Source organism: Bactrocera tryoni, chromosome 5 (genome assembly GCF_016617805.1).
Source record: "Bactrocera tryoni isolate S06 chromosome 5, CSIRO_BtryS06_freeze2, whole genome shotgun sequence".
NCBI lineage: Eukaryota > Metazoa > Arthropoda > Insecta > Diptera > Tephritidae > Bactrocera > Bactrocera tryoni.
In genome coordinates this window covers 39,153,564-39,179,824 of record NC_052503.1, presented here as the reverse complement: position 1 = coordinate 39,179,824, position 26,261 = coordinate 39,153,564, and the positions used below count along the sequence as shown (strand labels likewise).

The following is a 26,261-nucleotide window of genomic DNA, read 5'->3' as shown; positions in this document are numbered from 1 at the left end:
GATTTTCTTAGAGATGTCTAAGAATCTATTTTTCAGAGTACGAAGCGAAAAATATATTCGCTATATTTTTATCCACCCTAATATATGCATATATACCATATATACTGCGAATACTTGTCTGGCAGATTGTTTACATTCTTGGCTATTTGATTGGCCAGCAGCCATAAATACAGCACACGTCATGCATGACAGATCAAACGATGGCAGCGCCCGTCGAACGGACGGTGAATAAAATGCCACTTTGGCCAGTGTGCATAGCTAATGCATTCGCCTCGCAAAGATAGCTCTCGTAATTATTTTAAATTGTTGAGGAAAATTTCAATTTCTACAAGGAAAGTATATAAGGAAGGTACTGTAATGTGCAAGGCGAAGAAATTTACATAAGTTGAGCTACGCCAAGCGTTCATCGCTTGTTTACTTTATCAGCTTTGCTTTAATATAATAATCTAAAGAAAGCAAAGGTGTGCACAAGCTCTCCAGTGAAATCAATTGCATTTCCTAAAGGGTATGTACATATATACACATATATGCATATATAATAAGCAGTCTATTATTTTTAGATACAAAGTCACATTCACCGGTACGACAAGCGTATAAATAATCGCACGTTCCACATATCGGATGTCTAGTGGCGTCGTCTTGGCACGCTCCACCTTCCTTCCGCGCTGTGTAATGCACACACACATGTGCAATTTTGTATTTAGTTGCAAGTCTGACTACTTAATCGTTGCTCGATTGACTGCTAAGCTAAGTGCGACTCTTTTTATTCTTTTTTATGCATTTGAGCATTTTACTTATCGAGAAGCCACCTTAACTTATTATTATTTTATTTATTTGGTTTTCTTAATGTATTCTTTAATCCGCCCGGAAATAAAGCGCAATTTGTAAGTTTTGTTTGAAACTGTGAAATTTAGCATTCTATTCTCATAATCGTAGAACTGTTCTTATATAAGTAATATACACATATATATATGTATATGTATAATATACATATATTGTATAATATACATTGTATACACAAATATATATATGTACATATACATATATACGTGAAAACATATATGGCGATAAATAATTTTACTGCAAACTATCCCTACATGACAAGTGTGTTTGATTTCATTAAATACATTCAGTATTTCACAAAGGAGCACCCGACCCATATTGTCACCGTAAATATTTAATTCAAATATAACAAGTAAGGAAGGGCTAAGTTCTGGTGTGACCGAACATTTTATACGCTCGCATGATAAAGTGATAATCGAGATTTCATTATCCGTCATTTACATATTTTTCAAATACCGTATTTGTGTAAAGTTTTCTTCCGCTATCATCATTGGTTCCCAATGTATATACATACATATTACACAGAGAAGGCATCGGATGGAATTCAAAATAGCGTTATATTGGAAGAAGGCGTGGGTGTGAACCGATTTCACCCATATTTCGTACATGTCATCAGGGTGTTAAGAAAATATTATATACCGAATTTCATTGAAATCGGTCTAGTAGTTCCTGAGATATGGTTTTTGGTCCATAAGTGGGCGAGGCTACGCCCATTTTTAATTTTTTTGAAAAAGCCTGGGTGCAGCTTCCTTCTGCAATTTCTTCCGTAAAATTTAGTGTTTCTGACGTTTTTTGTTAGTCGATTAACGCACTTTTAGTGATTTTCAACATAACCTTTGTATGGGAGGTGGGCGTGGTTCTTATCCGGTTTCTTCCATTTTTGAACTGTATATGGAAATGCCTGAAGGAAACGACTCTTTGGTTGGCATAGCTATAGTAGTTTCCGAGATATGTATAAAAAACTTAGTGGGGGCGGGGCCACGCCCACTTTTCCAAAAAAAACTACGTACAAATATGCAATCCTTTGTGCCAAATTTCACTTTAATATCTTTATTTATGGCTTAGTTATGACACTTTATAGGTTTTCGGTTTCCGCCATTTTGTAGGCGTGGCAGTAGGCCGATTTTGCCCATCTTCGAACTTAACCTTCTTGTGGAGCCAAGAAATACGTGTACCAAGTTTCATCATGATATCTCAATGATTACTCAAGTTACAGCTTGCACGGACGGACAGACGGACAGACAGACATCCGGATTTCAACTCTACTAGTCACCCTGATCACTTTGGTATATATAACCCTATATTTGACTCTTTTAGTTTTAGGACTTACAAACAACCGTTATGTGAACAAAACTATAATACTCTCCTTAGCAACTTTGTTGCGAGAGTATAAAAATCATATACATATACATATGGACATATGTATATTATACAATAGTCAAAAGCAGATGTCGTATACTGTAAGGGCGTATGCCTAAATTTGGCTTAATGCTTCCACAAGTTTCCGGTGAATTACATCGTATTTTTATACTCGAACGCAACATGCTTCTCCAACTACTTATGTAACATGATAGCCGGAGGAAACACATCCGGAATTCTAGCTTTTCTAAATTTAGTAAATTTAAATTTTTCAAATAAACTATTATTATTATAACGAATCTTAATCGCAAGTTACAAACTTACTTTTAATAAACCTTTGTGAGGGTCGCTTTATTGCCCTCACTGCAAAAGTTCTACGAGAGTGTCAAACAATAATTTCTCTCTCACTGCAAAAGTTCTACGACAGTGTTAAACAATTATTTCGGCTGCATCAAAGCTCCGATTTTTTTATAAACGCCGATCCATTTTGAAGTTCCCTACATTTTTAAAGAAAAAACGAAAAAACTTCAAATATAATGGGGAATGTTTATTATCATTCGAAAGAAAATTCTTTGGTATTTACTTTTTGAAGATTATCCCTTTCAAATGTTGGCTGCGGTTACGCCTCAGCTGATCCATCCATTGAGTCCCGTTTTCGATGACTCATTCAAGCCTTTCGACTGGGAACTGGCGAATGCCATTTGATGTTTTGCTTCAAGACCTCAATCGAAGCGAAATTGTCCGCATAGACTTTAGATTTTACATATCCTCATAGGAATAAGTGGGTTTCACACGATCTTGGGGGCCAATCAACTAGTCCAAAACTTAAAATTAGCTGCTAAGCGAAGGTTCTCTCAATAAATCCATTGATTGATGCTATGTGTGGGAAGTGGTAGCGTCTTGTTGAAACCAAATGTTGTCGAGATCACGAGCTGCAATTTCAGGCATCAACTAGTCGGTTATCTTAACGCGATAGCGGTCGCCATTGATGGTTACGTTCTCAATATGGCCCCTTCAAACCACACCAAACAGTTGCTTTTGGATGAAATGGCACCTCTGGAATCTCTTCAGGTTGCTCTTCGTTCCAAAAGCGCTAGTCCGAGCGTGAAACACTTTCTTTACGGAATAATTTCGTAATAAAGTTAAACAATTTGTAACGTGGTTCAAATATAAGACTTTCCGCGTTGAAATGCCCAACAAGACAAGACACGCGTCATCTGTCAAAAAAGGCTATTGAAAAAAGTACCTTTACTTGGATCACCCGTTTCATGTATAACGCGGACTATTCCCACAGTTTTGAGATATGGATCTGAAATTTTGAAAACGTTCTTTTCTCTCTAAGTAGCTTGTCGGAATCGTCGATATCAGACCACTATAGCATATATGTATGTAACTGCCATATAAACTGAACGGTCAGAATCAAGTTTTTGCAAGAAATATTTTGTATTTGTAAAGGGTATTGTAGCGTTGGTGCAACCAAAGTTAACGCTTTTTCATGATTTACAACATTTCGCTCAGAATGTAATAGCTTGATTTAAACATTGATTTTTAGTAAATCATTGAATCAAATAAGAGAGATAAGGAGATATCAAAATGATTGGAATGAGATTGACTGAGATTATTAATAAAACTTGGACACATTTTCCTTTCCACTCTGTGAAGGTGGCGGAATTGTACCCCACACAAATCGCTGTTATTCGTTTGAAAATTTGGTGTAGGGGTTCACACTTCGTGAGCATTACTGATTTAATGTGGCCTTTGTCCTAACCAAAAAACAACGAATTTGTCTCAAATTTGGAATTTCTAAAGCAGCATGTGATTTCGTGTGCGGAATATTGGAAAAGGCTTATAAAGCTTTCAAAGACTGTCGAGAGATCGTTGAAGACATGCGACATTCTGGTCGACCTTAGACCTCTTCAACTGATGAAAATAATTAAAAAGTGAAGGAAATGGTGCTTGAAAAGAGCAAGAGAGCTCGACATTTCTCGCGAGTCTGTTCGAATGATTTTGGTGTATATTTTGGGTATGAAACGCGTTCTTGCTCGACTTGTACCGATAAAGCTGAATTTTTATCCAAAAGGGGATTATGACCCCTTCTTCTCCAAAAATATTACATAATTCTAATTCCTACAACCTTATGATTATAAAATGTTCATTCAAACTCTGCGCCTAACTAAGTATAGTGTCGATTTCTCCCCAGATTAGCTGTTGCTACAAATTACGTAATTTTGAAAACCGACATAAGGTTATGGAGAGATGACAACTCATTCGTCGAGACAAGCCAGCCTTATTTCATACTAATGACATATACATATATGTACATATTGTGCAATATTATCGCATTTTACCACAAATAACCGGGGCAATTGATGAGCAGTTTAATATAAGGGGGGTACACATAACAAACGAAAGGTGCACAAATGAAACTGAAGACTTAAAAGTGCGCTATGCTGATGTATGACAACACATAGTACATATACATATGTACATAAGTATATATGAATTCACCTGAGGAAAGCCAATGACAATGAATGGGGAGAATGAATAATTCAACAAAATATAATAACGTAAAAAGCCTTCGCTACTTATTTACGAGTATAGTGAGTAAGTAATAAAAGTAATTTAGGCACTTTCAGGCGGCAATAAATATAGTCAAAAAATATTTAGTTTAGCCACGGCACAACATAACTCTTTTTATGTATTTGTATATTCATTTTGGACACAATATCTTTCAGTCTATATAATCTCTCGGTATTTTGTTGTATTGTTTGCTTTGCAAACACCTAGCGTTTACGTATATATTATTGCGTCTTTTGTTTTTTTTTGTATACAAAAGGTGATCTATTTCTAGGTTTCCTACTTTTTTAAAGAAAAGCCACAGAAATTTAAAATTTTTTGGGGAACGTTTATTATCATTTGAAACAACATTATTTGGCATTTATTTTTTTAAGGCTATCCCTTTATCCATTCGTTGAGGCAAGTTGAGAATATTTCGAAACACTGTCTTCAGATTCGGAGGTGAAAATTTCTCCGAAAAGGCTAAACCGATTAACTTGAAATTTTACAATATATTCATTAGGTAATAATCGAAGAAAAAATATGGTTTTATTATACCCTGAACAGGGTATATTAAGTTTGTCACGAAGTTTGTAACACCCAGAAGGAAGCGTCGGAGACTCTATAAAGTATATATACAAACGATCAGTATGTTGAGCTGAGTCGATTTCGCCATGTCCGTCTGTCTGTCTGTCCGTCCGTCCGTCTGTGTGTATATATACGAACTAGTCCCTCAGTTTTTAAGATATCGTTTTGAAATTTTGAAAACGTCATTTTCTCTTCAAGAAGCTGCTCATTTGTCGGAATTGTCGATATCGGACCACTATAACATATAGCTGCCATACAAACTAAACGATCGGAATCAAGTTCTTGTATGGAAAACTTTTGCATTTGACAAGATCTATTCACGAAATTTGGTATATGTTATTTTCTAAGACAACAATGTAATCTCAGAAGGAATTGTTCAGATCGGCTCACTATAGCATATAGCTGCCATACAAACTGAACGATCGGAATCAAGGGATTGTATGGAAAACTTTCGCATTTGACGTTGTATCTTCATTCAAAAAATTGTGCAGATCGGATGACTATAGCATATAGCTTCCATACAAACTGGGCACATAGTTACTAAAAGAAATACACCTGGGAGGGGTATATTAGCTTCGGTGCCGCCGAAGTTAACGTTTTTTCTTGTTTTTAATTTTTTTTTACAAATAAAATGACCTTTTTGTTGGAAAGGCGCCATTTTATCGCGTATATTGGGGCTAGGGGAAAACTGTATTAGCTTCTAATGGCATTCAAGTATATGTGACCTGGTCTGCAAAAAGGGGGCGTAGGTGTCAAAAAAAAGGAGAACAATTAATGAGATAACGAGAAACTGACGATTATTTTTAACAGATTTTCCCAGAAAACTAGTTTTCGCACGTTAGCCCCCTTTTCGTAGACCAGGTCATATATTTGGAAACGTATTTTAGTTTTAAGAGAATAACTCAAAGTGTGATTGACCTTTTGATTCGGTACAGAGTGCGCTAAAGTAACGAAAATCTTTCTCTGGGCGCTTCGGTGAGCGATTTCACATACATATTTTCGGCATTAAACTGATGCAAATCCAGCGTTAAAAAGACAAATCATTAGATTTGTAAGATAACTCACGGATTGAGCAATCCATGCGGCATAAAGTTAATCGGAAATTTTGAAAATCTATATATTAGTTATTAGAGTCGACTTTATCCATTATTAGCACCAGGGCACATTATTACCAAAAAACACGGTTTCGAAGTTATAATGTTTATCTTAGAGTTTGGTCGCTATTTTTGATATAAAGTCAGTCGTAGAGATTCAGGTCAACATGTTTGTCATCTGGGCGCTTGATAAATTATAGTCTGATCGCGACTCTTTTGAGACGTTAAATGTCATATTTGTATAAAGATGCTTAATTCGATTACTGTAAAGTGAAGGAGCCATATGAAAATTAAATTTTGTTATATGGAAAGTAGGCGTGGTTGCATTTGGAGTTCGCCCCTTTGTCGCACTGTAAGATAGCAATGTCAATATAATGTTGTGTACTGAATTGAATGGAAATTGGTCGAGAACTTTCTGAGATATAGGATTTTGCCTCGAGATGGGCGGTGGCACATTGGCCCATTTTTATATCGGCGCCTATAAGCTGTTCCCTACCAGTGTAGTTAGTTATCGCAATTTAAGTTATTTTCAACATAACCGTTATATGGGGAGTGGGCGTGGTTATTATTTGTTTTTACTCATTTTCACAGAGCTTGAAGAGGTGCTAAACTTACTTCTTCTCAGCAAGTTTGATTCATATAACTTTAGCGGCTAAATGTCACATCGAAGTAATCATTAGTGCTTAGTATACGCTTGTCTTTCTGAAGTACATAAAGCGCATTCGGCGGTTTTTGTGTGCGAAATCAAATTTCTGTTGCCGAAACGTGCAGAATGTTGGAAAAGGTCTTCGGTAATGATTCTTCGTCGCGAGCTAGTATTTTTAATTGGTAAAAATTATTCGAAGAGGGCCGAGAGCGTGTTGACGGCGCACGTATCAGGACGGTCATTAGCATGAACTGATTATCAACACGTCAATAAAATAAGAGAGTTTGATCTTGAGTATCGACGATTACCAATCAGAGATCTTACTGTCAACGTTGGAATATCGGAAGGATCAGTGGAAACCAATCTGAAAGATCATTAGGTCCTAAAAAAGTGAAAACACGATTGGTGCCAAAATCACTCAATTTTTCCGAAAAACATCGTTGCGTTAATGTCTGTAAAAGCTGGTCAAAAATTAAGGTTATGTTGACAGTTTTCTTTGATTATCGAGGTGTAGTGCACTCCGAATTCATTCTGACCGGTAAAGCTGTTAACAAGGAATACTATTTGCGTGTTATGCGTCATTGTACGAAGCTATTCTTAAAAAGAAGCCGGAATTATGGACCGACAATATCATACCGCAACCACCGCATTCGCCTCATTTAGCTCCGTGCAACTTCTATTCAACTATTTAGCAAATTCAAACGACCGACAATTGAAGACATTAAGAGGCTATACCAGTGTGACGCATGAAAAATTAGGCGATTTTCGTGAATTTTTTTAAAAGAAAGTACTAGATTGAATGTTTCGACATTCTATGGACGTAATAAAGTATATTTTTAGCTATATTAAACTTTTTTTTTTTACAAAAATATTGAAAAATAACGGAGTTATGTGCTGTCTGCGGAAGTGCCGAGAAAAAAAGTGCGTCAACTGCTGGCATGATTCCGGTCGATTGAGAAGCTGAAACAAAAAAATTCAAAATGTTTACTAAACTTAAATATATTTTCTATACAATGAACTACGATCTTTGAAAAATATCCAAAATTAAGAAAATGGCGTAGTTTTGAAAAAAAAAATCGTTTTTTTACGAAAAAAATGGTCGTTTTTTTAATGCCGAATTGACGATTTTCAACGAATCAAAAAGATCGTAGTCTATTGTATAGCAAATGTATTCAACTATAACCAGTTTTAATTTGAAGTCGATCGGCCAATTTCTCGTTGAGTTATAATGTCAGCAATTTTGAAAAATGTCGTTTCGAGAAAAACGCGTTTAAAGTTTCACTTATATGTTTGCACCTCTGAGCGGTCGCTATTTAGAACGCTGCCATTCAAAAACTGTTTAAGATACGACCTCGCCGATTTCATAGGATATTTTTGAATATATAAGCTATCGAAAAAGCAAAAAAAAATTTTTTTTTGAAAGTGTCACACTGGTATATCCCCTTAAACTTGAAGCGCCCGCGCATTGATGGCTATTCCGGAAATTAACCTTAACAACTGTTTCGAAGATTTGAAAAAAAGTTGGCACAAGTGTATTGGGGGCAAGGCGAATTACTTTGAGAGGGACGAAAAAGATTTTGAAAAATAAATTAAGAATTTTAAAAATATTGCTCATACATAGTAGTGTATGTACTTTCCGATACTTTCCGAAAGTACATTTCTGCTTGAAGTAAAAATTCACATATTGCTTTGCTGTATGTAAACATCAAAGAGATGTGCTAATTCCGATGTCTTGTATGTATATATCAACGCCTCCCTCTATTTACCCTAAGACTTTGTTGGGTCTTATATCTCTGAAATGAGGAATAAATGAATGCAAAAGTGTTTTTAGAATATTAGAATCGAAATTTTGACATTATCGATTTTTTTTTTGTGCAATGAAAAGTCGAGACAAGCCGATTGAGTAATTATTTACTATCAGTTACAATGCATACAACGAAAGTGTAAGTCATCTGTCACAATTATTGGATATTTTAATGATCGACACTTCATTAAATAACAGTTGAGCTAGAGCTTAACGTTATCAGCAAATATTTATTTAATAATCGATCTGCCGCTAGTTTATTTGCAGTAAGCTAAACAAGTTTGCCTCTTTATAATTAACACGTATATATGTATGTATGTATGTATGTTAACGAATTTGTACAGATCTAACGTGTGTTTGTTTGTTTAACAGTTTAAGCGTATTAACACATTATTCTATCAGTGTACATACATATGTACATATAATATCAATAATTAGCACATTTCTATTGAGACGTCCATAATTGCACATACATACATACTCGTACATATGTACATATGTACGATTGCAAAAATATAGATGTGAACAAATCATTAACAATTGGTTTAAGTCAACAACAACTATTGGCATGAAATGTAAATAAAATTATTAATTCACATTTGCGCCTCAGGCATTAACTTCATATTTACAATTTATTTCGATTAAACCTAAGGAAGCTGAATAAAATAATAATTTTTTATTCGCGGCGCGAGTGAGTTATATGTGGAATTGAAGATTTGTCCTGTTTCATGTTTTCTTAATGAGTACCTTTGATGCACCTAAACCCATGAGGGAGGGTACAAAAAACCTGAGAATGCGGTGCAAGCCTCAATCTATCTATCTATTTCCATGATGCAATTTTGAAATCATCTGATATACTAAAAATAATTAGCCTTGCCATAAGTTCCGTTACAAGTTCAGGCCATTATAAAAATTAAACTATAACACATTTTTTAATTATTTTTATTTTATTGAATGAATCGTCTAATTTCGCGGGAATTTTTAAAGTTTGAAAAGTCAACTTTCTGAATATGTGATGGTGATTTTTGAGAAACGAAAATTCCTATGTTAAATTAATAAAAAACTAACACAAGAAAAAACATAAACTTCGGCGGCACCGAAGCTAATATACCCTTCACAGATGCATTTCTTTTAGTAACTATGTGTTCAGTTTGTATGGAAGCTATATGCTATAGTAATCCGATCTGAACAATTTTTTCGGAGATTATATTATTGCCTTAAGCAGTAATCCATATCAAATTTCGTGAAGATACCAGGTCAAATACGAAAGTTTTCCATACAAGCCCTTGATTCCGATCGTTCGGTTTGTATGGCAGCTATATGCTATAGTGAGCCGATCTGAATAATTTCTTCCGATATTACATTATTTCTATATACCAAATTTCGTAAAGATATATCGTCAAATTAGGAAGTTTCCCATGCAAGCATTTGATTCCGATCGTTCAGTTTGTAAGGCAGCTATACGTTATGTCAGTTCCGACAAATGAGCAGCTTCTTGAAGAGAAAATGACGTTTGCAAAATTTCAAAACGATATCTTAAAAACTGAGAGACTAGTTCGTATATATACAAATGGACAGACAGACAGACAGACTGACGGACAGACGGACATGGCTAAATCAACTCAGCTCAACATACTGATCATTTATGTATGTATATACTTTATAGGGTTTCCATCTGGGTGTTACATACTTCGTGGCAAACTTAATATACCCTGTTCAGGGTATAAAAAGCGAACCCTTAGAGTCAAGCCAGCGCCTGGCTTGAGGACTTTTTTGGGTTATTCACTAACATTTGAGGGGGTAAGAGTTGAAAAAAAAATTCAACATTTTTTTGAAGCACCCTAATACTGCTGTTACACTTTTGATCCAATTTTAACCGCTTCTTTACAGGAAACTCCACATCAAACTATAACGGCAGCAAGGAAATTATTTGGGCTTGAATCCGTACAAAATTGTTCTCACTCAAGAACTTGCGAATTTGCTGATTTGCCCTTGCAACAACTGAAAACGATAACTAATAGTGCCCATACACGAGCACACAAGTGCGTTCGATCGGTATGAATTCGTTTGCCCATACACGACACACAAATCTATTTTGCGTTCGTTCTTCACAGAGTTAACATGTGCGACAGGCAAGCGGAAAATTTCTTCGAATTTATTTCTAATGTAGCATTTTTATCTATTTCATTGTATTTCCTTAATAAGTTATTCCAACTTTTATTTTTCTTACACTATGTACATATATGTATGAGCGCATAGGCAAAAAGCGAAAACTTTGAAGCGTGATTTCTCGGTTTTTCATTTTTACGACTATTCTTAATTGGCGGGCAGGATAAGAAAAAAACTAAACGTCGTATGGAATTAGAGCAAAGTTTATTATCATTGACATAAAATTATCTTCTATTTAAACAAAAAAAATATTAAGAAAAGTCAAGTTTTAACATATTTTTAAACAGCATAAAGTAAAATTCTTTTGATCAAAAGCCACTATTTATTCAATTTTTAATAAAATTTAAAATTTTTCATTTGTTTTTGGAATTTTCTTAGTTTAACTAGAAGATAAATTAATGAAAAATATGAATTTCTTTGAATTTTTTGTTTCCGTTAGAAATTGCGACCTGCATCCTGCCCGCCGTCCGAAAAACGTACATGCGAGATGCATCGGGTAATTGCTTCCCAAAGGCAGAATATCAAAGATTTCGTATCCAAAAAAATTGTGAAAGATGTTCAAATATATAACTATAAAGTCTAGAAATTTCGCTTGAGTCAATTATTTCTTTCCCTCCCAAAAAAATCCTCAAAAAAATCGATTTTTTTTTGAAGCCTCGAAAGCAGGCTCACCCCCTTAACACTTGCCATTGTCCGCGATCTTCACTGTTCGGCGACACGAGAGAAATGAGATTTTGTGCGCCAACAACGCTATACACGATAAACCTGTTCGCGCACCGATCGTAAAAAATCAAACATTTTCGCGAACATGGATCGGTACGCGAACAAGCCCATACACGATAAATTGCAAGCGCACACATACCGATCGAACGCACTTGTGTGCTCGTGTATGGGCGCTTTAAATGAAGCTGGTAACACCGTGGCTGTAATGGCGAGCGGATTTAGATTTAGATTGATGATAAACAACTTTTATAGCCGCAATTGGAAGAAGTTGATCTCGAAAACATCTGGTTCCAACAAGACGACGCCGCAAAGCTCGTGCAACAAACGAGTTATTGCAAGAAAAGTTTTCAGATTCGATTATTTCGAGAAATTGTGGCATTGAATGGTTTCCAAGAAGTTGTGATTTAACACTATGAGACAACTTCTTGTGGGGTTATTTGAAGTCATTGGTCTTTGCAGTAATCCAGACTCTCTTCAAGCTTTAGAAAACAATATTGAACGTGCTATTCATGACATATGTATGTACAACGTGATTTAGTGGAAAAAGTACCCGCAAATTGGGTTAATCGAATTCGAAAAGTTCAGTTTCTTATTATAACCTCCGCAGGTCTAAATACATATGTATATAAGTAATTAATAACCATAGGGAAAAATTCAATCTACTTGTCGCATTCTACACTGGCCACTGCAAGACGAAGAAACACTTATGTAACGTGGTCCTAGTTTCTTACGCAAATGACTGCTTCTGTGACAGGGAGCCTGAAACTTCAGAACAGCTGCTAATTGACTGCCTAGGAGTCTGCATTGCAGGATAAAGGCTCTGGGATCCATGTTTCCAAACAGGGATAAATACGGCTCACTAGCACCTAGCAGTATATTGGACTTTATCAATCTCCTGTGGCTCGGTGAGTCTTTGTGATTTAGGAGAGGACACAACAGATCTAAGGTCGCGGTGCAATCCTCGTCCATTTATCTTATTCTATGGCAGCTAAGTACATGTTATAGTGGTGCGATATGGTCTAACAAATGTGCTGCTCGGTGAGCAAAGGGCATGTGTAAAATGTCAAACTAATATCTCAAAAACTGATAGACTTGCTCGCTAATAAACAGACGGACAGACAGACAGACGAACATGGCTAAATCGATTCAGCTCGTCACGCTGATAATTTATATACATATGATACATATGTATGTATAAACTTTATAAGATCTCGATCTAAGATAAGTTTTCGGTAAGATTTCCTAACGACGATATTTAAATTGCAACTACCTACTGAAAATATCTTCGCTGATTGTCATGTCTTGATTTGTAGGCCGGCTCAAATCAGTAAAGTTCTCAGTGCTGCTCATGTACGTGCATGATTTGTATTGAATATACAGTATTATACAAACGCAAGAGTATTTCATATTGGAATTCTGACTGATCAACCAATTCTATATTGTACTGTATAATATACAGTGTATATACATACAAAAATAAGCAGTCAAAGTTTAAATGCAATTGTAAATCGATTTTCCACTACAAATTACATCATTTAAACAAAAAAATGCAAAAAAAAAGTCCTAGTCAGACTATTTTGTAATTAAATTGTAATACTCTAATAATTTTACTTGCAAATTTGAAAAATGTAACAGCAATAAAATTTGTAGTTAAGGCGTTAACTATGTAAGAATGTACATATACATATACATACATATTTGTGCACACCAGCATTAAATAATACAACTTGTAATGGGATAATAAATTTGTGAGTAATAATCGGGTTTACAAGCGAGTACGATTGTACATTTTAAATGCGGCTCATGCTATCTACAAACGTATGTATGTACGATCAATATCGATTGGGGTCGCGTGCGGTAACTGGAACAGTCCAGTTGTGCAATGGAGCTGTTCAAAGTGCGACTGTCGAAGCAAAAAAATATATTTGTATAAAACAATCGAGATAGAAATAGGATTTTTTATATTAAGCTATAAGTTTACCTAACATTTTTTTACATAATAAAACGATATTTACAAATTCACTATTGTAGAATTCACCATTCCACTCTCCTATAATTGTGTTTCATTTTAATATTATCCGCTCTACAATAACAAACATAGCAACAATCGACTTTCTTACTTGTTGATTAGACTTTGAATTTTTTTATTATCACCACGTGTGTTACTCATATTTATCACCTTATCAAATTGATACCAATTGAACTATTTTATTTCTGTCACACGCGTCTTATCAAACTATAAATAAACTGTTTGTTTACAAACATTTGAAAATGTGTACTCTGCGGGAATACCAAAACGACTTTTACTTTTTTGTGTATCACGAAATAATCAAGTTTACTAAGAAATTTTCCAATAATAAATTATTATGAATTTTCTACTGTCTAAAAATCGAAAGTTATTTGTTATAATGTTTGTATCTCCGGAAAATGCCCAACTGTTTCTTTACCAAAAAATTTCTAAAAAACGCGCTTGCTTTAAAAGCTAAGAAGTTCAATTGGAATTATATTTCCCACTGGGTGTGTAAATAGTTGTATAAACTCGCAGCAACACAAACAACTGTGATAAAATTAGTAATGCAGTTCATTGAATGCGACGGCGGAAAATATAACAGCGGTGTAATATGAAATACAAAAACAAATTGAAATAAAAAAAATAATAATACTATGCTGCATGGCGCAATGAAACCACTTCTATTGCTGTAATTGTTATTTTCCCCGCCGGCAAATCGGTAACGAAAATGTTTACAAAACAATTGAAAACAATCATATTGACATTTAGAGCGACAAGCGCAAATACATATGTATATGTATGTAACAATTAACGAATCATTGACACATTTTTGATTTTTTGCTTTCTTAATTCATTTTATTTCAGTTGCCTGTGTACGTATTTATAGTTTCATACTTTTCTGTGGCTATTTTTCGTTATAATTGCTTCATTTGCATTGCATTGCCATTGTAAAAGCGTAAATGTGAGTGAACTCGCCGGATGGTCACTTGGGACGTTTATGCGGACTACCGTTTTCAAATTCAAACCCATGGTGACGTTGACGTTGGCAAGCGATTAGAGACAATCGTGAAGAGTAAACTCGTGTGCCATTGGCACAGTGAATAGATGTTCGCAAGTGATGCCTCGAATCATTTAGAGCAAAGTACAATTATTATATGTGTATACTTATATATATACATATATACTTTTTTGTCAAACAAATAGAAAATGAGGGTATATTTGAAGATATGGTCGTTAAAGTGTTTAATTAATAAGTTTTAAATATATGTATTTACTTATCTACTTATCTTTGTGATAAATTATTACATGAATACACTCGTACCCATTAGTGACAAGTGTTTGTCTATAATTAAAGTAAAAATAATAATTAAAGTATATAAAACCACACACTTGGGAATGGTGCGGATTTTGTAAGATCATTTTATTAATTTATATTCCCCCACGCATATGCATATACATATGTACATATGTATGTACTTATATAACGCTTCATGCTAATCGATCATTTTACTACTTAGAGGTAATCTCTGAACTGCAATCAAAATTGACAACAACAAAAAAGCACAATTCAACAATTATGAATTGGAAATTAGAGAATTACATTTTAATTTAAAACGTAATTTGTATTACATATGATTAAATAATATAATTTTTGAATGTATATTATAAATTGGTTGATAAGATTTACTCCTCTAAGCTTAATGTTAATGTTGATTCTGTAGCATTATTATTTATTCTTGTACATACTTTTGTAAGACATTAATATCTCGACAAAATTTGAAAAATATGTATATATGTACGTATGTATATATATAATATATTTAATGTATGTTCATAAATATCCACTTACTTTGGATCCTGAATGCGAATGGATACATCATCGGTTGAACGTTGCTTTGCACGCATGGGTGTTGATATCACGGTGGAACCATACACGCGTATGGCCTCGTCTGTCTCCTCTTCGAATGCATCGTGGATAGAGAAACGTTTCTCTTTGCCTTGACGGTTGGAATTGCTACTGTTCTGCATTATATTTAATTAGTGCAAATGTTTTTTATAAGCTGAGCACAGATATAACAACTTTATGACAACCGTGACTATTTGGTTACTCGGCTAATTTGGACCTAATCAAATCAGCACTGAAACAATTTTACACTCCGTTTGTGAAAATTCTAGCTCTTATTTTATCCTTTTTATTGGGGACAAGAATAAACCACTTTTATTGCACTTGACATCACTATTTATTACACCATTTATAGTTTATATAAATATTTAGCATTTTTAAATAAAATACTTGATTTATTTTGCAAAAATATGTGTATTTACTTCTTGTATTTAATCTTCAGCACATCTTTCTTTTTCTTCAATTCCTTTCCACTTTGAAATTTATGTACTCTTAATTTTTTTCCAACATATTCATCTTTCTGAAGATATATTTTTTCATGTCACAATCGGTGCTTTTCAAGCAAAAAATTAAACTTACGCACAATTTTTTATTACAGAAGATTACTTAATTATTTTCGTCACTGTTAAATTGTTGAACAAAAATATCGAATAAAATATACTTGCGACAACACCAATTCCTCGTTTGCTTTTGTTGCAAAGATTCGACTTCAATAACGAATTGGTATGGAAGATGAAATGCAACTGACAGTGGAAAATAAATTGCGCGGCCGAAAGAGTGTGCACAAGCGATGAATTATATCTTGTATATTTGTAAGCAATAACGAAATCAGAGAAAAAACGAATATAAACTTATTAGCTGACTTTTGCAGTTTTTGATTCGGCTTACTAAATATAATGTACAACTTTGTAAGTAAAGTCGAAAAAACGACTTTTAGCTGTTTTAAGGACTAAATGAACCCATTAAATCATCCATTCCAAATCTTATACAAGTTATAACGTTTCCAATTATTTCATTGTTACAATTTTTCCAACAATACATGCATATACAATTTATACTTCGGTTGTTAAAATATTTCAAAAGCTTTAACGAAGGTTATTTACGATACATTTGTGTGCTTTTTTAAACTAAATTTTGTATAATATTGGAATACGTGAGTCGGGAAAATCGGCCCAGTGTAGAAAACCTTATGCAACTCTATGTCAAATCAACCGGCAACACTGTTATCTGTCAGCTGTGTAGCATGCCAATAATTCTGCAGGTATTCGATTTTAGATTTGTTTTCGATGTGGTGGCAAAATTTCACAAATTTTTTTAATTATTTATTGTTGCTTGACACATAGAGGATATTGTGAAATTTTAATAGTGGCTGAGTAATAAAAGACTTGCACAATGTCGCGACACAGAATAGTGCGGGCTATGGATTACAACGACGAGTATGACGGTAAGTATGGAATTAAACTAAATTTATTTATTGTGGACCATTTCACTTTGAATTTCATTTATTTTAGGTTACGACGATGTCTACGGCACATCTGTTGATGATGATAGTTGCATATCCCCAACAGACGCGCAATGGCTATATGACAGAGCCCGTGGCCAACACAGTATGTCGGCCTTTATTAAAAATAATAAAGATATTGAAGAGGAGGAGGAAACATTGGAAGATAGTTTCACTTATGAGAAAGACCGACGAGACTCAGATAATTTTCAAATGCCAATATTAAATGATGTTGACAAAGCGAAACTTACATCTTGCATTGATGAAGTACGCAACGTTGTTGGAGATCAAATATCAGAAAGAAGAATCGTAGAGACTTCTATTAATTTCGGTTATGATATAACAAAAATACTCGACGATATTCTAAATAACGAATGCAACAGCAAACCTAAGCGGCACAAATCCGTTAGTGGGAATAGTACGTCAAAAAATCAAACGTTACAGCCCACTACGTCGTCTGCAACAAAACAAAAAACACCTGATCGTGAAGTAGCTCCCAGCATAAATATCCCACCTACAATCAAAGTCACTGCCCAACCATTGAGTGAAAGAGACATACGCCGTGGTTTTGAAGTTAATTCGCCACTGCAGCAACTGTCACCAGCCGTGTCTGGAAGGAATACTCCTATTGATGAAGATATGAATAAAACGGCAGTATCCATTAAAGTATCTAAAGAACAAGCTCAGCGCGATGCTCAAAAACTTTACGCTCAGGAAAGAGGAGAACAAAAGGCTCATTTTCACATGATTGTCATTGGGCATGTGGATGCGGGTAAGTACATATATTCCAGTCACATATTGGTATGTCTAATATAAACTATAATGATTTCTTGATTAGGTAAAAGTACATTAATGGGCCATTTACTTGTTGATACCGGATATGTTTCACAAAGAGTAATGCACAAGCATGAACAAGAATCAAAGAAAATGGGTAAACAAAGTTTTATGTATGCATGGGTTTTAGATGAAACCGGCGAAGAACGATCAAGAGGTATGGTTATATAATGTTAAATTAATTATTATATGATAACTAAGTAATTGAATATTTTAGGAATTACTATGGATGTCGGATATTCACGTATAGAGACCGAGACAAAAGTAGTTACACTATTAGATGCTCCTGGTCACAAAGACTTTATACCAAACATGATTTCTGGTGCTACTCAAGCTGATGTTGCTCTCTTGGTAGTAGACGCATCGCGTGGCGAATTCGAAGCGGGATTTGAACAAGGCGGACAAACACGAGAGCATGCATTACTTGTTCGTTCATTAGGTGTAAATCAATTGGGAGTGGTTATTAATAAGCTAGACATGGTTGACTGGTCAAAAGAACGATTCGATGAAATTGTTGGAAAATTGAAAATTTTTCTAAGGCAAGCTGGCTTCAAAGAATCGGATGTTACATTTATACCTTGTTCGGGCCTTAGTGGTGAAAATTTATCAAAACCGGCACAAGCACCTGCTTTAAAAGCATGGTACAAAGGACCACATTTGTTAAGTGTAATAGATAATTTTAAACTACCAGAAAGATCAATAGACCGTCCTTTACGTATGTCTGTGTCCGATATCTATAAAGGCACCGGTTCCGGCTTTTGTATATCGGGACGTATTGAGACTGGTGTACTGAGCGTTAATGACCGCGTGTTGGTCGGTGCTAGTCGCGAACAAGCCCAAGCCAAAGCATTACAAATCGACGAAATTCCACAAACAAATGCTTTTGCAGGAGATCAGTTATCAGTGACATTGTCGGGAGTCGATATGTCTACAGTGTCTGTAGGGTCCATTATTTGCGATCCACAAAACCCTATTCCGGTGACAAATCGTTTCCAGGCTCGTATACTTGTGTTTAATGTTACAGTGCCAATAACTATTGGTTATCCTGTGCTGCTCCATTATCAGTCACTCATCGAGCCAGCTGTTCTTAGTAAATTACAAGCGCAATTACATAAAAGCACTGGAGAAACTATCAAGAAGAAGCCTCGCGTTCTTGGTAATAACACGTGTGCTTTAGTAGAAATAGAAACAACAAGGCCCATATGCGTAGAACGTTATGCGGATTTTAAAGAATTGGGACGCTTCATGTTACGAGTGGGAGGGGTCACCATTGCGGCGGGCATGGTTACTAAAATACGCTAATCTTAAGGCCTTTAAAATGTGAATAATATGTAATAAATTTATCTACAATATTTTGAGGTGCAAATCAGTAGCTCGTTTCATTTAATGAAATTTATATATACATATGTATGTATATGTTTTGCAAAAACAATTGAATGATACTATTGTTATTGAACCATATAGTGCTACTACGATAATATCAAAAGGCAAAAGGAAATATTAATTGGAATAAAATAATCATTGTACCACAGTATGTATGCTTGAAAGCTTTTAGGTACATATAGTTAATATAATTTATAATGGAGTTTAAAAAATTGTTTAAAGTACTTATAATATTAGGACTTCATTAAATAAGCATGTAATTTTAAATAACAATAAATATAGACTTAAATTTACGGTAACCAGTTACTAAATTCCAGGGGTTTAAAAATTTGATATCTATCAATGATTTATGTATTTCAATAAGACGATTAATTTATCGGTGTCGTTCTCTACTCGTTACATTTGTGCTGTCAATTTTCTAGTCGTTAACCGTTGCAACCTTGCTCTAGTTGTGACGCGTCGTGTAAAGATACAGAAAAATTTGTGGTCGTTTTCGGTGATTTTTCTTTATAAAAGTTTTAATCCTGTACAATAATTGTTTTTCAAACTGTTGCCAATTTAATTGCGTTTCGTTGGCACAGTGTGTGGAGAGAAAACTTGATAAATTAAGCAAAACTGCCGAAAAACTACGCAGAAATTGTTTCTTCACATTCCATTTTGTGCTCGATATTCGGAGCAGGTCAGTTGATTCGTTAGTTTAGTTTGGACCGAATTTTTAGACTCTATAGTTAATTGAAAGCAAGACGGTGAATTTAGAACCAAATGCGGTCGTTGGAACATAGAACGAACGAATAAAGAGAAGGAAGCAACAGAAAAATCAGACAAACGCCTCGCTTGATAGTAACAGCGAAACGGTGCAGAGGCGCAGTCACGGAATTTGAGTGAAGTTATAGCTGTAGGGAGGTGCAACCGCAACGTAATCGCTAACGACAACAGCAACGGCAACGGCAACAGCGGCTGGAAGAAAGAAGGTAAAATAGAAGGGACAAAATGAGTCATATTAATATGATGAAGTTGAAGTTGAGCCTAAAATAGCGATTGTGAGTTTATTAATTGAACATCCAGAAACAAATTTGTTTAATTAATTCACACCCTTATTATTTTTTCTTCTTTGCATGATAAAATAGTTGTTACAATTTGGATTGTGCTTCCAGTTTTGGGTTTCCAATAAAGAAGAAAAGAATATTCCGAAAAAGTGATAACTAAACGAGCTAAGTGAAAAAAGCAAGATCATTAAAAAGAAACAAAGTTCAATAACGAAAAACGGGCATATCCAAAATTACAATAGACACTACAAGAAAAAGCTACGGCAATAACTCGCTAAAAGAGAAGTAGCTTAAATTGTTGATCGCAATAGAATAAAATCAGTGTAAATCCATCAACATAAAGCGTTTACTCCAACAAAGGAAATACGTAATTACGTTATCACTTGTAGTGCAAGACCATATATAAATTGTCGTTTTATTACTTATTCAGTAAACATAAAAAAATCAAGTAATACGTCCACCCCTTCACTGACACTATGCGTGAATATAAAATTGTTGTCTTGGGTAGCGGAGGTGTAGGCAAATCGGCACTGACCGTGCAGTTCGTGCAAGGTATATTCGTAGAAAAATATGATCCCACAATTGAGGACAGTTATCGCAAACAGGTGGAAGTGGATGGCCAACAATGCATGTTGGAAATACTGGACACTGCTGGTACAGAACAATTCACCGCTATGCGTGATCTCTACATGAAAAACGGCCAAGGCTTTGTTCTTGTATATTCCATAACAGCACAATCAACATTCAATGATCTGCAAGATCTGCGAGAACAAATATTGCGTGTGAAAGATACAGATGACGTACCAATGGTGCTAGTGGGTAACAAATGCGATTTGGAAGATGAGCGCGTGGTAGGAAAAGAATTGGGTAAAAGTCTGGCCACACAATTTAACTGCGCCTTCATGGAAACATCAGCCAAAGCTAAAGTAAATGTCAATGATATTTTCTATGATCTGGTCAGGCAGATCAATAAAAAGTCACCCGAGAAGAAACAGAAGAAACCTAAAAAATCCTTATGTGTTCTGCTATAAGACTACAATTTTAAAACAAATATATAAAAAATATGGTATTGATTGAAGCAAATAAATAAACAAATAGTGAGGATAAAAAAATGTTTGAGTACCAAGGATAAAATTGCGAAAAACATTGCTGTTAAATGTGGGGGTTTTCTAAAGTCCGCTATCCTTCTCGCTGTCTCTTTAGATATACATATAGAAATAAAAAACTGGAATACATACATATGTACTTGTAATGATGATAGACAAACAAAAAATTAATAAAAATTATATTCAATTTAGGCGAAATTTTGAAATGCCAAGTTTATTTTGTTGTATTAAAATGAAATAAGTTTGTATAATTTTATCTTAAAATTAAACTTTTTATATGAAACCAAACGGCAAGTCTAAGCGCAAACATTTAATGACGTTTAAGTGAAACTCCATGTGAAAGTAAAACAGTAAGAAAACAAATAAGCCGCATTGTCAAAATCATTCAAACCGTTTATACAATTTACAAAGATACTACTTTGCTACTATTTTACAAATTTACAAGATATCTATAACTAAGAAAAAAGAAACGTATAGTTTTGAATTAACACGCTTGTAAGTTAATATGAATGATATGTATGTATATTAGGGTATCAGTAAAGTCAAAACGATTTCTCACACTCTTTCTTTAAGGCATAAACAAATCGGGGTAAATATGTATGTTATATTTTATTTTCACACAAAATGATTCTACGGTTGTGAGTTTTTCATAATCATTTAATACCTCCGATTATAATTGCTCCAAAACTTAAATTTCCACTTTATTCATAGATGTTCTTTTAATTTCATCATCAAAAATATGTATTTTATGTTAAAAGTAATATATTATTAGCCATAACTGAAATGCGTAGGCCAAATCGTAATAGTTGAAATAACCGTTTTGACTTAAAAAAAAAAAACCTAAGCAAAGGAAATGCCAAGCAAATAACTAAAACATAAATTATTGGAAATATAAAAGAAACGGAAATGTTGAGAAAATAAGAATTTTTGCCATTTAAGGCACATAGTTGTATGTACAATTCATATAGACCAGACCAGCACATTTATTGCTAGTCTTCTATCAATTTCATTTTTTTTCCATTTATTAATGTTTATATAGAAATAATGTAATAGCACTGTCAGAATGACAAAACGATTCCCATGTGCCCTATTAATAATGAAAAATCATTAGTAATCAGATTATCGTACTCATACATTATGTAGTTGAACCACCTTACATCAAGAGATCAGAATATTATCCATGACGAAATGAAATGCATATTGCGATTACTAGACCAACGAGCCCTTCACCAAACAATCAAAATATAAAAATCCGTTAGTTACCACTTTTCATTGATAAATTATTTGATATAAAAAATTTAATGTTTTCTAGCATTATGAACAATTGTATAAATTTAATGAAAAGTTGCAAAAAAGGTTAAATGAAAAAATATTAATTAACAACAAAATCATTTGGATAAATGATTGAAATGGTAAAGACTTAAAACCCGCTAAATTAAAATTAAAATTTTTCATTATAGCGTGGTATTTATAACACCCAGCAACAATGAACAATGTATAATGACCTAAAATCTAAAATTTGTGAGCGGTATAAATAAAATTAAACAATGCAATCGCAACAAAATAATATAAAATAATAGAAACAAGTGCATAAACCATAAATCAAAGTGTAACAAAAAATAATAAGAAATAGATTTATTGTCTTCTAAATATTAATTAAATGTATTACGTTTACATATAATAATAAAACAAAAAAATCGAAAACATTAAACATAAGGTCATATCATTATTTAGCTTACAGCGGATAGGTAGTTTAAGAAGTTTTTTTTTAATGTTGAAATTTTTTATGTGTGCATAAAGCAATTTAAATTTTGTGTGTTTCTTTGCCAAATAGCACATTTTCAATGTCTAAATAGAAATAGTTATCGATGTCATTTCTAAAACTGTCGGCTAAGTAGCTGGAACGGCCTGGATTTTTAACTCTCTAAAGAATGTCCACCGCCATTATTTCTGAAAAGCAGTTTTTGGAATTTTTTCTGTTGCCACAATAAAAATAATCAGGAATTTGTTGAAATCACTCGAACGTTTTTAAGAATTTTGTTGAAACATTGTATGCGTCAGTACAAAGTTGCGTTTAAGTCGCCTGAGTAATTTCAGTATTTTGATGTTGGCAAAAAAAATTTTGCTCTCATTGCTGACACAAATATATACACAGCCCAATGTATGTAACATTCCAGCAAATTCAACTAATAAAGTTTTAGATTAGCGAGTACATTGCTAATTCCAAAGTCACCGCCATTAGCTAATTTGTTGCGCCCGAAAAGCAACCCGCAGCCGAAGCATGGCCATATTCTCGGTCTATGTTGGTGTTGGTATGTATGTGTATATGCCAGTATGCTACTATATCAGCAAGCGAGCCGGCCGGTATATTACAGCCCTTCAGGGTAGGGCATGAGCAATTGTAGAAATGGAATAAAAAGGCAGAAACCTAATACAACGGTGTTTGTAGAGAAGACTTGTAGTCAGGAATACACTTTGCTATTGTTGACAACGGTCGTTGCCACTGTTTGAGACATTGTCGTAATTATCAGCAGAATATACGTAAATGCCTTAGGTCATTGCAGACACTATAAATACGAGAGTGTGTAAGTATGCCTTATAAATATGTTGATATAAAAATATAAATATTTTCAGTGTAGTATGTTTAGAACATACAAGCAAAACTAAAGCTTAATCCATTTAACACAATCGAGGGGCGAATTTAATTAATTGAGCCTGCTATCAAATTTGGTGAACTTATAACGAATTGAAGGCGTTTTAAAATTCCAGTGGCGTTCGTAACCAAAACTTATCTACATAAAATACATACATACAAAGATGTGTGTGTATGTACATATGACATGCACATGTGCTTAGATATGTATGTAGTAAGTATGCAACATTAAAGAGTCTACGCTCACATGTTATTATGTACATATGTATGTATGTATGTACAATTATTTCGAGTGAACTTTCCCAATAATTCCTATTGGTGGCGGAGCATTGGAGCCATTTCTGGAGTGACAGCAATAAAGTAAGATTAATATAAACGATGTGTTTGAGTACATCATACATACACACATTTCATTTTGAACGAAAATTGCGGTCACATCGGTGGTGCAACAGAATGAATAACTAAAAGACAAGTTTCAAATTCTTCAAACGGAAATGTGTGTGAATGAAACGTGGGAAGACAATTACATAAGTACATATAAAGAAATTGCGGATGTAAACATGACGAGACAATGTAGGAAAACACAAATTCGCACAGCGAATAGCAAAGTTCATACACTGCTTGTCTGCTATGCAGATATGTAAATATGCAAACCAAGAGAATTACTATATTTAGAATTAATCAAGTAATAACAAAACAAAATCTTTCAATGGTTATCTACGCGAATATGTAGACTTTTATGTTACATATGTAAATATATTTAAAAAGACACGTTCAGTAAGTAAGTAGTAAATAAATAAATTGAAAATCGTACTATTAATGTGAAAGATGCAATATGACACCAATACCTTGGTAGATATTTAATAAATAGTATCTGCTCCTATTTTGTGTTCCTTACGAATCAATTTATTCTAAAAACAGGAAAAACAGTAACTTCCGTTATGCGGAAGCTATAATACCGTATACATTTTGTTGCAAGAACGTGATTTTGATCGGTCAGCTTGTATGGCAGCTAAATACCATATACGATATAGTGTTCCGATGCAAGCAATTTCTTCGGAGATTGTGTTATTCCTTTGAGGAACAATCCATGCCACTCTTCGTGATGTTACCTTGTCAATTAAATAAGTTTTTCTTAAAGAACTTGATTTTGGTCGTTTAGTTTGTATGACAGCTATTTGCTATGATGATGCGATCTGAAGTATTTCTTTGGAGATCGCACCGGTGTCTTAAAAAATAATCTGGGTTAAATTTCGTGCAGATATCTCCTCAAATAAAAAGGCTTTCCATACAAGGACTTACATATGTATATCCGACTATTCAGTTTGTATGACAGTTATTTGCTCTAGTGATACGATATCGGCAATATTCTCAGCTTTTTACGGGCGGGCGACCAACAGAAGATGGACAAATCGAGTCGCGCCAAAATATAAAATCATCTGTTTATATTTTGCGATCCGTAGGAATGAATACTGAAGAACAAAACAATTTGTTTTAAGTTTTCTTTACATTTATTCATGTCTGGTAAAGTTTATTTATACATGCATGCATACGTAATTAATTTTAACTATGATTAGTTTTTAGTTATTGTTTTTTACATTATATAGTTTTCTCATAATTTACTTTGTTAGTATTAAGCATTTTCCATAATACAATTAAATGCTTTATGCAGACAGAAAAGTGCGTCTTTTCATTTGCCACTAATTGCTGCACTTTCTACGCTTTACTATCTTTAACAAAATATTCCATTTTCATTCTACATACAAAGGCATATAGCTAAATTACGAACTGTGTAGGTATTTTGGTTCAACTTTAGTTACTTCGTACAATTTGAATAGTACTTATTTGAAAATTTGAAATACCGTTACACGTTCGTTGTAACTAAATAGTTATGTAAGAATTTTGTGTTTAAATATTTTTCCAGCAAAAATCGAAGAATAAATAAAAAAAGTTTGATTTACTTGTTTTCGCCTTTTACCTGTTTAGAAACATTTCGTTATATAAATTTTAAGAAAAAACTCTTTTTTTATAAACCAAAGAAT

The 26,261-nt window shown here is 34.0% G+C and overlaps 3 protein-coding genes across 4 annotated transcripts in view; 2 read left to right on the top strand and 1 right to left on the bottom strand.

Annotated features, from left to right (window-relative positions):
* LOC120777847 (transmembrane protein 134) overlaps positions 1-16,410 on the bottom strand; it is a 36,156-nt gene extending 19,746 nt beyond the window's left edge. The window contains exon 1 of the mRNA XM_040109383.1: positions 15,643-16,410. Coding sequence (XP_039965317.1) covers positions 15,643-15,821 — 179 coding nt within the window. The 5' untranslated portion in view covers positions 15,822-16,410. The remainder of the gene's footprint in view (positions 1-15,642) is intronic.
* Positions 16,411-16,951: 541 nt separating this feature from the next.
* LOC120776895 (HBS1-like protein) lies at positions 16,952-19,400 on the top strand. Its single transcript, XM_040107957.1, has 4 exons — positions 16,952-17,140; positions 17,208-17,969; positions 18,036-18,188; positions 18,249-19,400. Exons 1-4 carry the CDS (start codon positions 17,089-17,091, stop codon positions 19,331-19,333), a joined length of 2,052 nt encoding a protein of 683 aa, XP_039963891.1. The 5' UTR covers positions 16,952-17,088; the 3' UTR covers positions 19,334-19,400.
* A 458-nt stretch (positions 19,401-19,858) lies between these two features.
* Positions 19,859-21,642, top strand: LOC120776896 (ras-related protein Rap1). 2 transcript variants are annotated; one of them, XM_040107959.1, is made up of 3 exons: positions 19,859-20,093; positions 20,158-20,385; positions 20,542-21,642. In XM_040107959.1, exon 3 carries the CDS (start codon positions 20,937-20,939, stop codon positions 21,489-21,491), a length of 555 nt encoding a protein of 184 aa, XP_039963893.1. In that variant the 5' UTR covers positions 19,859-20,093; positions 20,158-20,385; positions 20,542-20,936; the 3' UTR covers positions 21,492-21,642. The 2 variants fall into 2 exon arrangements, with proteins under 2 accessions (XP_039963893.1, XP_039963892.1); XM_040107958.1 differs by having other exon boundaries at positions 19,859-20,454.
* Positions 21,643-26,261: the final 4,619 nt, after the last annotated feature.